This window comes from Sporothrix brasiliensis, assembly GCF_000820605.1.
Source record: "Sporothrix brasiliensis 5110 chromosome Unknown Cont21, whole genome shotgun sequence".
In the NCBI taxonomy this organism is placed as follows: Eukaryota; Fungi; Ascomycota; class Sordariomycetes; order Ophiostomatales; family Ophiostomataceae; genus Sporothrix; species Sporothrix brasiliensis.
The window spans coordinates 2,237,702-2,251,563 of NW_024467140.1; the positions used below are offsets into that span (position 1 = coordinate 2,237,702).

At 54.9% G+C, this 13,862-nt stretch overlaps 6 protein-coding genes across 6 annotated transcripts; all 6 read left to right on the plus strand.

The window, feature by feature from the left end:
• Positions 1-354: 354 nt before the first annotated feature.
• On the plus strand, positions 355-2,411 carry SPBR_04777 (homeobox transcription factor; the record flags this gene model as incomplete). The annotated part of the gene is made up of 2 exons (XM_040763054.1): positions 355-690; positions 768-2,411. The coding sequence occupies 2 exons, from the start codon at positions 355-357 to the stop codon at positions 2,409-2,411; spliced, it is 1,980 nt and encodes a 659-aa protein (XP_040615668.1).
• A 1,129-nt stretch (positions 2,412-3,540) lies between these two features.
• Positions 3,541-5,606, plus strand: SPBR_04773 (uncharacterized protein; the record flags this gene model as incomplete). Its single annotated transcript, XM_040763050.1, has 4 exons — positions 3,541-3,756; positions 3,826-4,976; positions 5,060-5,160; positions 5,233-5,606. 4 exons carry the CDS (start codon positions 3,541-3,543, stop codon positions 5,604-5,606), a joined length of 1,842 nt encoding a protein of 613 aa, XP_040615669.1.
• Positions 5,607-7,356: 1,750 nt separating this feature from the next.
• Positions 7,357-8,133, plus strand: SPBR_05265 (uncharacterized protein; the record flags this gene model as incomplete). Its single annotated transcript, XM_040763542.1, has 1 exon — positions 7,357-8,133. One exon carries the CDS (start codon positions 7,357-7,359, stop codon positions 8,131-8,133), a length of 777 nt encoding a protein of 258 aa, XP_040615670.1.
• A 1,656-nt stretch (positions 8,134-9,789) lies between these two features.
• Positions 9,790-11,088, plus strand: SPBR_05020 (tyrosinase; the record flags this gene model as incomplete). Its single annotated transcript, XM_040763297.1, has 3 exons — positions 9,790-10,227; positions 10,282-10,320; positions 10,384-11,088. The coding sequence occupies 3 exons, from the start codon at positions 9,790-9,792 to the stop codon at positions 11,086-11,088; spliced, it is 1,182 nt and encodes a 393-aa protein (XP_040615671.1).
• A 473-nt stretch (positions 11,089-11,561) lies between these two features.
• On the plus strand, positions 11,562-11,876 carry SPBR_05426 (uncharacterized protein; the record flags this gene model as incomplete). Its single annotated transcript, XM_040763702.1, has 2 exons — positions 11,562-11,681; positions 11,718-11,876. 2 exons carry the CDS (start codon positions 11,562-11,564, stop codon positions 11,874-11,876), a joined length of 279 nt encoding a protein of 92 aa, XP_040615672.1.
• An 89-nt stretch (positions 11,877-11,965) lies between these two features.
• Positions 11,966-13,294, plus strand: SPBR_05014 (uncharacterized protein; the record flags this gene model as incomplete). The annotated part of the gene is made up of 1 exon (XM_040763291.1): positions 11,966-13,294. One exon carries the CDS (start codon positions 11,966-11,968, stop codon positions 13,292-13,294), a length of 1,329 nt encoding a protein of 442 aa, XP_040615673.1.
• Between the last annotated feature and the right edge of the window lie 568 nt (positions 13,295-13,862).

The following is a 13,862-nucleotide window of genomic DNA, read 5'->3' on the forward strand; positions in this document are numbered from 1 at the left end:
TCACTTCCCAACTCTTTTGCGTCTCTTTCCAACTCCCCTTCTACATTTTCAAACACAACACAGCATTACGCACTCCCTCTCCCACGCCGTGACAACTCTTGCTTCTCCCGATTTCACAAACGCACCGCGCCTCTTCTTGCTCTTACATGACCAATCTCTCTCGCCCACAAAACATCACGACACGACCACGGCCAACTTGGCACGGCTTGAACAACGCAAATTCATTCTGCCAGCATTAACGGTCGTGTGCGCGTGTGTGCGCCATACACCACAAACCACCATCCTGGTGCCCATTTCTTGGAATCATTACATTACCTCAGTAACGAATCGAACAAGCGGCACGCTTCTTTCGCGATGAACTATACGACGATGCTTCACGGCATGCCACAGGTGGGCATGCCGTTCGCGGCTGTCCAACGGCCAAGTGACATAAACCAACCCCGGCATACGTCGTACCAATACACGTACGGCGGCGAGCCTCTCTACCTCTTCCCACACATGCACTCCCAGCACCGCAACATGACCGAGGCGCAGATGGCACTTGTTGCAAAGCAGGTCGACCCAAAGCCGAGACTAGGCAAGGACGAGGTTCAGCTTCTCGAGAACGAGTTTCAGAAGAACCCCAAACCGTCTTCGCTGCGGAAACGTGAGATCGCCGAGCTGCTCAAGGTTGACAACCCGAGAATTAATGTATGCTTATCCGAGCTAGTCCATTTCCCACGCGCGGTGTCTTGAATGTCTGTTTACTGACTTTGCTTCGTGAATAGAACTGGTTCCAGAACAGACGTGCCAAGGCCAAGCAGATGGCACGTCGAGGAGATGTGACGGTCCAAGAAGACGTGTCTCCGTCTGAATCTTCGCCAACCGAACAGCCCGAGGAATCGTCCATGGTGAACGAGTACCTTGGGCCGCAAACCCAGATCTTGCCATTGCGGGCTTCCTCTGCTGCATTTCCCACCGCCAAACAGCCTCCTCTCGCCATCTACCCACTAGCCAACGACGGTAATACTGCAGCTGGTCAGAGCGCATCACCTTCTGCGCCATCCATTGAGGAATACCCTTCCCCAAAGTCGCTCACTTTTCACACCACCACCGCCACCATCACGGACGGTAGTCGTGATGCTCCCCTGTTCGTGCCTGTGATGAACGGCGCATACCTGGCCTCCTCTCACCATAACAATGGCAGCTACAGCTCCCATACTTCACCGCAGGCCATCATGGATACCGAGCATCTTTCTGAGCATCAGGGCTTCGAGCAGTCTCTGGGCGCCTATATACCCTTCACGACGGATATGGGCGTGGACAATGTTATGGCCAACGTGGACGTTGACTCTTTCCAGGCCGAGCTCCTGAGAGCGGACGACGTCCCGCAGCTTGACGAGGACCTGGTGGTTCTGCCTTCATACGAGGTCCCGTTGCTTGACGACACGCTGTCGCAAAATATGTCCGCTGCGCCGTCACCTGGCTCCGCCCACTCGCCGGCATCGGCCATCTCTGATCTTCGCTTCAAGTCGCCTCCGCCGCCGGCAAACATTGCGACCCGGAGGAACAAGGGCATCCCGGCAATGCTGAACTCAACGGCACTCCGCAGCTCAGCTTTCGGTCCCAAAACGAGTGTTGATACTGGCAACAAGCGCCTGGATGGCAGCACACCTTCCATCCGCCGCATTTCGTCGGCCACTGGCCTCATGGCGAACCGCATCCAGAAACCGAGTATCCCTGCGGCTCCCCGCTCGCCACTGTACCTCGAGCACAACCAGGAAGCTCTTCTGCAGTCTCTTCAGACCTCTGCAGCAGTGGAAGCAAGTGGTGGCCCACCTTTGGTCCGGTCGCTCAGCAACAGCACGTCCAGCGTGTCACCGGGTGAGGCCATGGTCTCAACGAACGGCATGGCTAGCTCAGGCTCGTCCGATGATGAGCACCTGATGCCTTTTGGCAGCAGCGCCGCCAACCACAACCCTTACTTTGCGACACAGTCCACGCTCAAGACCCCGCCTGGCACGCCGGGCTTCCATGGCTTGATGCACGCCGGCGCCGGTGAGCATCAGCATATGATGGACAGCCACTGGAGGTTTGTTCCACAGGACGAGGCGTTGTTGACACCGAGCCTGGGCAGCTTCGGCTCGGAGGACTTCTCCATGCTGCAGGCGGCACCGCGCTACGTCATGAACAGCCAGCCGCCAACGCCATCCGTTCATCAGTCACTGGGCCACGGCTACTTCCCGCTGCAGTTGCAGACTGGCGCCGTCAGCGGCGCCGCGGGCGTTCCGAGCCAGGCGCAGTATACCTTCCCTGGCGAGGCTTACATGATCCCTGGATCGTCCGGCACGTTGTCGCCGGGTCGCAGCAAGGTCAAGCAGTTCCAGTTCACTCCAAATGTGACGCCGCAGGACTACAATGGCGAGAAGTGAGCACACATTTCTCCTGCTTCTAGGTCTATGAGGGCGCTCAGAACTTTTGTCTTATTTCTTTTTGTCTGTAACAACATCTTTCTTTGGCGTTTTGGCTTCCACGGGCCAGAATGGTTCTCTTTTGGGGTGGTGCGTACGTTTTGTTTCGCACGTTTATGTTTATGAAATCATGTTGCATTTGTGTTGCTCTGTTGGAAACGTCTGTTCACCTATTTACATTTGTTTTACTTTATTTGTTTGCTCCTTCTTTTTGCGATGCTGCGGACGGCCATGGAGTTCCATGGCAATGGATGAACGTCACGGAGGGTTTAGCTCTTAGCATGGCGCTCTCGGGAACATAATTGGGGTAGTGCGCTTACGTGCTTATGTGCTTTCTGTTTCTTTTCTGTTGCTTCTTCTTTCATTTTTTTTCTATTTCCGTTTTGGAATCTCGGCATGGCATTGCGGGACGAGTCGATAGACATGACACTGGCGGAACGAGTTTACGTGCGGACAGCGCAAGAACAAGATACCCGGAACAAAAATATAAAAAGGACAAAACACGCCGACCTCTCATAGAAACGCAGGAAGCAATCTGGAAACGATTCTACCAAAATATTTACTCTACTTGTTGCTGCACTGGGACCTTTGCAGAGTATCATTCCGAACGAAGGCAACAATTGACGTCAATTCGCAGTATCGTTTTTTGTCTTGGTTGTCGCTTTTCTACCAACTGCCGAGGCCTTGGGATGTCGCTGCCTCTTTCGTTGTGTACGGCGACGTTGCATCGTCCTTTCGCGATCTGCAAAAAAGTCCGGCCAAGAAGGGCCGTTAGGGTGCCGGGTTAATTCCCGGCACCGTGGCTTCTTTCCCCAGCCGTCATCTTCCCCTCTCCCTCCTCTTCCTTCCCGCTGATCCCTCCGAGGCAACAGATTGCGGGGAACAGTTACAAAGGATCCGGATAGAAAGGAAGTGACGCCCCGGAGGATCCTTCGTTTCTCATCTCGTGCAACTTTTCGCGAGAAATCTCAAGGAAAGCGCAAACGATACCGCCATATTCTGCCTTTCTTTCACGAACCAGCACAAAAACGGCTTGCAAGGCTCGGTGCCCAGCACACATCTCTCGCACACGCGCCACAAGGCTCTGATGATGGTCCATCTCCGGCACGCCGTTGTCTCCTGGTTTGGGTGCTACTTGGGGCTGGCTTCACAAAATGACGGTCCGTCCACACGCCGTAGCCCGTCTACCGCATACGTCGCGGCGCTGTTGTCGGCGCCTACGGTGGCAGTAAAGAACGGGTCGTACTCGGGCGTGTACAATCCAGAATACAAACAGGATTTCTTTCTCGGTATTCCGTACGCCCAGGTTCGTCCGCTGGCCGACCCGTCCACCACCACCATTTCCATTTGCCTCCTGTTTACTGACGGATTGTAGAAACCAGTTCGGTTCCAGCAAGCGGTGCCTCTCAACAGCACGTGGGACGGTGTCCACGAGGCGGTGGCGTACCCGCCTCATTGTGTCGGGTACGGCGGTGACGATGTGGGCTACCCCGTCTCGGAAGACTGCCTGTACCTCAACGTCGTCCGGCCGGCTGGCATTGACTCGACGGCGGGGCTGCCGGTCGCCGTCTGGATCCACGGGGGTGGCCTGACCATGGGCGGCTCGGCCGACAAGCGCTACAACCTGACGTTTATTGTCGAGAACAGCGTCGAGCAGGGGACGCCCATCATTGGCGTCAGCATCAACTACCGCCTCTCGGCCTTTGGGTTTTTGGCCGGCCAAGCGGTGCGCGATGCGGGCTCGACCAACATTGGCTTCCGCGACCAGCGGCTGGCCTTGCATTGGGTGCAGGACAACATTGCCGCGTTCGGCGGTGCCCCGGACAAAGTTGTCATTTGGGGCGAGAGCTCCGGTGCCGAGAGTGTCAGCGCGCAGACCTTTGCCTACAACGGCCGGGACGATGGCCTGTTCCGCGGCGTCATTGGCGAGTCCGGTTTTGGGGGCTTTATTGCGCGGTACCCGGGCAACCTCAACACCACGGCCAAACAGCAAGAGAACTACGACCAGCTTGTGCGCAACACGTCTTGTGCGTCGGCGCCGGCGGATGCCACACTGGACTGCCTCCGTCGTCTACCGCTCCACGAGATCAACGAGACCCTGGCCCATGGCAACGGCTCCTTCTTCCCGGTGCTGGACGGCGACTTCATTGCCGACTACCCGCACAACCAGATTCGCAACGGCCGCTTTGTTCATGTGCCCGTGCTGATCGGCTGCAATTCGGACGAGGGGTCCGGCCAGGGACGCAGCGTCGGCCCGGAGGGAAAGGGCGTGAGCACCGACGCAGAGTTCCGCGCGGCCATTGTTCAAAAGTTTGGCCTGGACGGGAGCACCTTGACGGAATCTGCTTCCACCTCTACGCCCGAGAAAGCAGGGAGACTGGTCGATGAGCTGTTGCTACTGTATCCGGACATTCAAGCCATTGGCGTTCCAGGCCTCGACAAGTTCCCAGTGATCGTTCCTGGGGACAGCTTGGCCCGATCTGTCGGTCTCCAGTTTCGTCGGTCGGCGGCACTCCTCGGTGACAAGTGAGTTTTGATTGATTGGACTTGCCTTTCTTCTATGAATGCTCCTGTTTCTCTTTTCTGACAACAGCTCACTCTATTTTCAGCTGGATGCATTACCAGCGTCGGCGGGCCAGTCTTGCCTGGTCGGCGTTTGGCTTGCCTTCGTGGAGTTACCGGTTCGATGTCCTTGTCAATGGAATAGCCCGTAGGTCCAGCCCCCATGGCAGCCGCTCTTTGTTCGCCCCTCTTGTCTCTAATCTAAATTGGTTTATGACAGCCCAGGCCGGCGCCACCCATTTCCAAGAGGTCGCATTTGTCTTTGACAACATACACGGTCTCGGCTACGAAACGAATCCGTTTGCAAATATGCCGCCGTCGTATACGGCGCTGGCCAAGTCCATGTCCAAGGCTTGGGTCAACTTTTTCGTCGACCTCGACCCCAACGGAAAGTCTGGTAGCGGTGGAACCACAAACGGCAGCACAAACAGCAACGGTCTGCCGACGTGGCCCGTGTACAATGCAACGGCCGGCGGTGGTGTGGGACACAACATTGTCTTGCAGGCCGGTAGCAGCCATGTCGAGCCGGATACCTACCGTGCTGAGGGCATCCGCTGGATGATAGACCATGGATTGGATGTGTTTGGCATCTGACCCGGGGGAAATGACCCGCGGTCTACACTGAGCATTGTATATAAGGCACGAAAGAAATGTACGTGATCCTCCAAATATAATTTTTACATATGCCAACTCTGTTTACGGCCCTTTCTTCCGTTTGCACATGACCAAAATTGCCAAATTGTCTGGGGTAGAATCTCGGGTAGAATCTCGGCACATGGGAGCAGCGAGTAGCAATCTAAAGTATGTGCTTCTGTGAGGACACGCAGCGGAAAACGGCAGGCCACGTCCACTATAGTCGACCGGCTTCCTGCACAGCCTGATTGCTTAAAATGGAACCGTATGCTCGCAACATACCGTTTTTGGATCCAAATTTCCTCGTGTGCTCGTCGCCTGCCGTTTGTAGAATCCAGTCATAACGGTGGTCGTATAGTTACCTGTCAACTAGAATCTTTCGTTTCCGGGTCCCCCAAATTTATCGTTTATTTTATTCTTCCGGCAGATGTTCAAGATCCGCCGCAGCTTGGTGTAGGATGACGAGGGGTGGGTCAGCCATCAGTTTGTGAGCTTCCGTCTGGATGCCTTGACGTTGCTTTTCGTCTCTTGTAGCCATAAAAAGCATCGTTTTGCCGACGGCCCACATGTCGTTCCGTTTCCTGTCCTCCAGAGATGCAGCGAGAGGTTCATCGTTTTCTTCCACGACTTGACTCGCATCCGCGGCGAAAGCCATTCCCGTGTGAAGCCACCAGCACCCCCAACATTAACTAAGACTAAATTTCTATTCTCGTTAATGACCATGTTGGACGGTTTTAATATCTATGTGCGTAAATCCATGGTCGTGTAATGCCGCCACGGCGATGTATAACTACGATGCCTATCGTACTAAGGGTTTCTCGGTTTCGGTTTCCGGTTCTGTTTTCGACACGGCTTTTAGTGTGCCGCCCGGATGGTATTCAAGAATGATTCCGTGTAACATAGTACAGCTCGCCGTTTTGTTGTCGCCGTCCGCCGCGCCAACCGGTGTGTTACTATAGGGATTGTCCGAGACTACGGCGGCGACGAGTCGGACAATATGGTCTTGGCCACCCACCTATTTGAGAACACGGAGCTCGCTCTCCAACGCCGGCGTGTCATGGACAATGTACAACTCGTGCTCTATAGATTTCAGTACGTATAACTGTTCTTTACCGAGTATTCGGACCGTGTACGAAGCCAGCGTCGGTAAACGGACAACCATTTAAAACTGGTCCCACGTAACAAGTCGTCTTACTGGCGTCGTCGCTGTAGTACTACAGTCTAGTACCGGAAACCGATACCGCGCCGGGTCTTCGCGCGTCTCTGCCACGACCGACACACCGTCTGGATTGAATGCGTGGCCGTCTGGGAGCATGCGGTGCGTAAACGGGCACCGATCCGATTTTAAGGGATGCTCCTTGGAATGAATGAGTACCTCGGTGAGCGTATCGTCCAGGAGATCCAGCGTGCCGAAATCAATGGCGCGGCAGAGCTCCTTCAGTGCTGCGCTGCGCGCACGCGCGGTCGGCGCTGGGAGGACTGCTTCAGTGGTAAATAAAACAGCAGTCCTGTACAGCTTTACAGTGGGCAGTCGCTGGCTTAGTCATCTCATGTAACCACAGGCGCCTTCAAAAACCTTTCGCACTTTATCACTTTTAATTTTAACTCCACTAACATCTGATTCTTATTTTTTATTTCTCTTTTAAAGCCTTCTCCTTTCCCACTCTCCTCACCCTCATTACGTTTTTCTTCTTGCTATGCATTCGCGGCCATGCCAGAACACTCCAAGATTAATGTCGCCGTCCAGACCCGAGTGGCGTTGTTGAAGAACCGGACCATCCGATGTTTGTACAAGACCACGCTCCAGGCTGAGTCGCGCCTGTCGGCCGTCGTTATCGCGTGGGCTCAAGACCGTGTGGAGAAGTTTTGTCAGGCGCTGATGGCCGGGATAAAAGCGGCCGACCAGGGAGAGGGGGCACAACAGCAACAACACCGAGAAGGCGGCGAAGGGCTCAACGAACTTAATGAACAGTTGAACGAAGAGCGGAACGAAGAGCGGAGCGGGCAACGCAGCGAAGAAAAGCGCGGTGAAGAATCCGCCGAGCTAGAGCAACCGCAACATCACCCTACTGAAGAGCCGCAAGAACCCACTAATGAAGGGAAACAAACAACGGGCTATGACGTGCAGATGAACCTGGTCAGCCTCTCGCGGCGAGATGTGCTTCTTTGCTTTGACTTGTTCCTCAAAGACTGCGACGCTGCCATGCGCAGCCGAGTCGACCAGAGCCTCGAAGAGCCTATCCACTTCGTCTTCCGCAAACACGGCACGTACTACGTCCAACCGAAACAACACCTCGACTCGGAAGTGTCAAGAAAGTATCTTTATGCCCGAAGCAAAGACAAGGGAGCGCGGCCTCTCTACTCGGACCTGGACAACCCGCCCTTGTACGACAATGGCAGGCGCGTTCCCGACGAGGAACGCGCCACGTACGGGATGTCAACGTTTTTCGAGACGACAGGCCGACCGCGGCACTACGCTAACGTCTGAAGCGTCTGGCGTTATGTGAACAACGTGTATAGCACTTTTATAAACAACGTGCGGAAATGTATAGTTTCTTAAAAGGTATTTTAGGTATCGTGGAGCGGCCGCCTTCTTTGTGAACCGTTAGGTCGTATGCGGGTGGCATTGGAAACGGGAGACAACACGATGGAAAGCAGCCTGTGTCTTTGAGGCGAGGTGGCCGCAAGAAGCAGCGGACAACCCACGTGGAATAAATAACCAAAAATAAAAATAAAATAACGAGGCCAAAGGCAAAAAGAGCACGCGAATAGCAATATACGCTGACGTGCTTAGCCGAGCTCGGCATATTTTATCACGGGGCACAATACAATTCGCGTACGCATCAACGTGGGAGCAACAGAAACTACAGACACCGGCAACGGGGAGAAAAAGTAGGGAAGGCAGTGGTACCTTGGAAAATATCATGAAGGTAACGATAACAGGAAACGAAACAAGGTTGGCCGGGGCATTTAAATTAAAGTTTAAACATCAGGGCAAAAATGGACAAGAGCGCTCTTCAGACGACGGCACGTCGACTCCTTAAAATAGAACGTCAACACAAAACAATAGTTCGAACCCACATTACTGTGGGGGATCGCACTACGCAGTGAACCAATCGGCAAAGCGATATTGACATTGCCAAAGTTGAGTGGTCGCGTAGAGTACATACTATAATGTCCGGTTTTGCGGTGTCGTATATTTATCCATAGATTTTACCCCGGGCTTTCCGTCCCAAGCGGCAACGAAAAAACCATTCACGCCCATGAGTATATAGACCTCATATAAAGGGGGTTTTGCTTTTCTGTTACATGTCAGAACGCCCGCCAATTCTGGCTTACAATGGAGAGAGTATGTCTACTCAGATATTGTCGCGTCTGAATATCTTTGTACTTCGATTTTTTCTTTATGGGAAGGCACGAAAGAACGTGAAAAATAAGATAAAATACTTATCAGGACGTGGAGACCTCCATGGTCGTCGTATTTACGGAGAACGCTTGTTCGACGTATCTGAGAAACTAATGCTAGACGGGCTATTTTCCCTTCTTTATGTGAGCGTCCGCAGACACACGTTGAAAAACGAAATAGCGTCAGTATCTCGACGCAGCAACAGCCGAAGCCCTTTCCCACGAATACGTAATGCCAACACATTTGTGTGCCATTTTCGAAATGTAGTTCCATCCTTGTATAAAGGCCGAATGTCCCTTATCCAATCGTGGCGCTCCATATATAGCACTGTTGATGTGTGGTGAAATTGTCTGTCTTGGATTCCTCGTTCTTTGGGTGGCATACACACTCTTCGGCTAATAATACCGAAATGGCCAGGTTAGCACCGAGTGCTGCGGTGCGATAATTTTGTTATAGATGAAGGACAGGGTGAGGACCGCGTTGGCGTTCCGTGTTGACCCATAGCTTTACATTCTCCGAGGGCCAAAATACCCGAATAGAGATTTAAATATATAGACCGAGTCTGGTCAACCGTGTCCACGATTCTTCTATAAATCGAAGACCCAAACTTCTCTAGTGAAGCCAGTTTGGTGGTTACGAGAGACTGACCGGTAACTAGGCCTCGCTGTTCGGACCCCTTTGTCTTCCTACTTGTGGTTTGGTTTCTCCTTTTCCCGCGTCCGTTCACCAATCACAGCCATGGTGCAGTTTGCGCCGTTTGTGCTCCTGGCTACGGCTGCCAGCTTGGTCGCCGGTGCACCTGCCCCGATTCCTGATGTCGAGGCGAGCACACCGGCGGCCGGCAGCGGCTCCGCGGCCGCCTATACCGACGCCGTCCTCGATCTGCAGCGCAATGGCCGCAAGCAGCTGGATGAGGCCCTCGCCAAGTCGACGACTTGCACCAAGGACAAGCTGGCGATCCGGCGCGAGTACGGCGACCTGACCAAGGAGGAACGCAAGAGCTATGTCGATGCGATGCTGTGCCTGATGAGCAAGCCGCCCAAGCTGACGCAGTTCCCCGGCGTCACGAACCGGTACGAGGACTTTGTTGCGGTGCACGTCAACCAGACACTGTCCATCCACGGCACGGGCAATTTCCTGTCGTGGCACCGATACTACACATGGGCATTTGAAAAGGTACGACATGTCGAGCGGGCGCTATTGTTTGGACACACATACTGACATGTATAGGCCTTGCAAACTGAATGCGGATACAATGGGACTCAGCCGGTTCGTCGTCGCGCATCCTCCCTTTGTCTCGCTTCTCTCTTCTATCTCCTCTAACAAAAGTAGTACTGGGACTGGGGCCGCTGGGCCAAGGATCCCCTGTCGTCGCCCATCTTTGACGGCAGCGACACGAGCCTGAGCGGCAACGGCCAGAAGATCGCGCAGCACAAGGGCCAGAGTTTCGGCCCGGCCGGTGACGGTGGTGGTTGTGTCACATCGGGCCCCTTTAAGAACATGTCGATCCACCTGGGCCCCTTTGCCGCCGAGACGGACCCGACGCCGGCCCGCAACCCGCAGGCCGACGGCATGGGCAAGAACACGCGCTGCCTGCGCCGCGACATGTCCAACTACCTGACATCGCATTACGGGCGCACCGAGGACATTGCGGCGCTCATCACCAACAGCAAGACCATTGGCCCCTTCCAGGACACGATGCAGAGCACGAGCCCGACGGGCGGCATGGGCGTCCACGGCGTGGGCCATTTTACGATTGCAGGCGATCCGGGTGCCGACTTCTACCAGTCGCCCAACGATCCGGGCTTCTGGGTGCACCATGGCATGATTGACCGGACGTGGAGCATCTGGCAGACGCAGCAGCTGGCGAACCGGACGAACGTGATTGCGGGCGGGACGTCGTTGCTCGGCTTTGGCCGGCTGCAGTCGCTGGACGACATCATTGACCTGGGCGTCGCCGGCGTGGACGGCAAGACGTACAAGATTCGGGAGCTGACGAGCACGGTCGATGGGCCGTTCTGCTACACCTATGAGTAGGCCGAAACGGGACGCATGTTTCCGTACCATAGTTGCCAATGATACGCGGCTTCCAAGATATGTCAGGGGACGTGCAAGAAGCAAACGTGTCCTTATAATAAAGGGAACATGCGTAGCTACGATCAAAGGACGAAATGTCCGGCACTGTTTGAAAAGCAGAAGGATGCCAAATCTTATGCGAGGAAACAACACCAGAAAATACAGAGCGAGAACTTTATTGTTTGATACGTTATGGTTGTTGCTCGACGTTCCTTTGTTTTACGTCGAACAATTTCATGCAGCAGAATGGTGTGCTTACGTAACGCTGTTACCCTTCTGTATCACATACGAAATAAAAGAAGTCGCCAGGCTCACCTCTCCCATCGCTCTTTCCTCGCGGTCTTGTTTGCTCTTTCCCGTTCTCTTCTTTCCCCTTTTTTTTCTTCGCCCGCCCACTCCCCCCTCCCTCTTGCCCGTCTTCTCCGACACTCACTATGCCGCCGGCACCGGCTCCCCCGCTCGAGCCCCGCTTTGTGTCTGCCGTCTTTCCCCTGACATTGGAACAGCGGGAAGCCGCCCGTCGAGCCTTTATCGATGCAGTCGACCCCGACGCTGTTTGTCACCTAGCCTCACTCCACCGCTCCGGACAGCCTTGTCGTGTCTTCCGGCCACACGTCCGCGGCAGCTTCAACGTCTGCTACTTTGTCGAGTTCGACGACGGCGCCCGATGGGTCGTGCGTTTCCCCATTGTGTCCAATGTCGACAATGTCTGGGACAAGCTTCAGAGCGAGGTCGCCACGGTGCGGTGAGTCTATCGTCGCCGTTCCGGTCGGCTTGGTTTGCCTTGGCTCTCGTGGCTTGGCTCTTGTGGCTGGGCTTGTCTAATACAGCAGTAACTATGCCCAGCTACCTCCGGCGCCGCACCAAAATCCCCGTGCCCGCCGTCCATGGTTTTGGCAATGCCAGTGACCCTCCTGCCCCGGACAACCCGACCGGGCTTGCTTTTCTGCTGCTCGACTACGTCCCCGGCAAGATTCTGCCGCTGACCGAGCTCCTCGAAAGCCCGGAGGACACCAAGGTCCACTTTTACCGCCAGCTGCTGGACATCTACGCCGAGCTCTACGCCCAGAAATTCGACGCCATCGGCTCGCTCATGCCCGGCCCTGCCGACGACGAGCCCATCCTCGGCCCCTTACAGTCCATCCAGCAAAACGACTTGCACATCCACGTGAACTGGGGCCGCGCTGTCTCCCTGTGCATCGAAAGCGACGCCGACCTGGCGACGCCCACGTCCTTTAAAAACACCTACCGCCGCGATTTGGCACGCCGCGAGCGCGAGAGGAGCCGTGCCGTCAGCGCCCATGACGTGGCTGTGCCGCCCGCCCGCATCTTTGCGTCAGCCGCCGACTTTGTCCACCACCAGTACGCCCTGATCTTTGAGCTGTTCAAGATGCCGTCCAAAGTCATGCAGCCCGGCGCCGCCGAGGCCGAGGTCTTTGCCTTGCACCACCTGCGCAGCATCGTCTTCTCCAGTATGCGCCCCTCTGAAAACCTGGGGCCCTTTGTCCTGTCCCATCCCGACTTGCGTTGGTCCAACATTATCGTAGAGGACAGCCACGACTGTACCGATGCACCCAATGCGTCCAATGCACCCGACGCATCCTGCATACAGGGTCACAGAACCTTTACCATCCGCGCCATCCTCGACTGGGAATTTGCGGGTACCGTCCCCCCGCAGCTGTTTCTGCCTCCCTTTTGGCTCACAGGCTTGCCCGCCGAACTTTTGGGCTGGCCGAGCTACGAATACCGGTACAGAGAATGCCAGAGGATCCTCGTATCCCTCGCTGCGTCGTCGGCCCACTGCCGGGACCTGGCCCAAGCATGGACCGAGGACTTGGCCACGACGCTCGAGTTTGCTGCAGCGTCGGTGCTTCGTCACCACAACGAAGCGCTCGAGCTGCATTGGAAGCTGGTGTACAAACTCTGCCGCTACAGCATCCAGCCGGACGAGGCCAAGCGCGACTTTGTCAAGATGCACGGGCAAAACAGCCCCTGGGGACGCGACATCGAGTGGCGCATGGCCCTCTCGCAAATGTACAGGAAGTATCTCGTGGAGAACAATCTGTGGACAGAACCAGAGCAGCCCGAGGTATTCGGCAGTGCTGCTGCACTCTCTACCACGCTTCCCAGAACGTCGGAAAGCCCCAACTTGCCTAGCGCAGATTGAAGACATGTGTAGCCCCCAGCCGGCTCGCCAACGTCGGCGGCCGTAGTGGGCATAAACCCAATCGTGACCATTCGAGCCATCGACACCATCCAAAAATGTAGCATGTAAGCAGAGGCTGCCAAGTCAGACAGCATATTTACGTCCGTGGCAGGGCACGCCTTAAGCCAACTATTGGCATAATGCCAGGCTGAACGATGGTGACAGAATCAGCGTTGCTCGTACGCTTAACAATGTCCTCGCCTAAAGAGTGTTTCTTCGCTTTAGATTCTTCGCAGAAGAATATGGCCATACGCTTATCCCATGATATGTCTTGACAGCCGTTCACGTAATACCCCGACCAGACTGTATAGTTTCGGTGCATATCTTCTTACGACGGCCGTTATTTACAGGAGACATAAAAGGGTTCGCTTTTGCCAGGCTGGATATCAAAAAGTGTGTGTATCGTTAAAATCTATGATAAAGACGAAGCGCCTCGAAATCTCTGGAAATCAAAGTTTTGGCTGGATATATGACAGTAGCTGCGAGATGAATAAGAGAGTAGATGAGGATATATAACAGAAAAGACGGG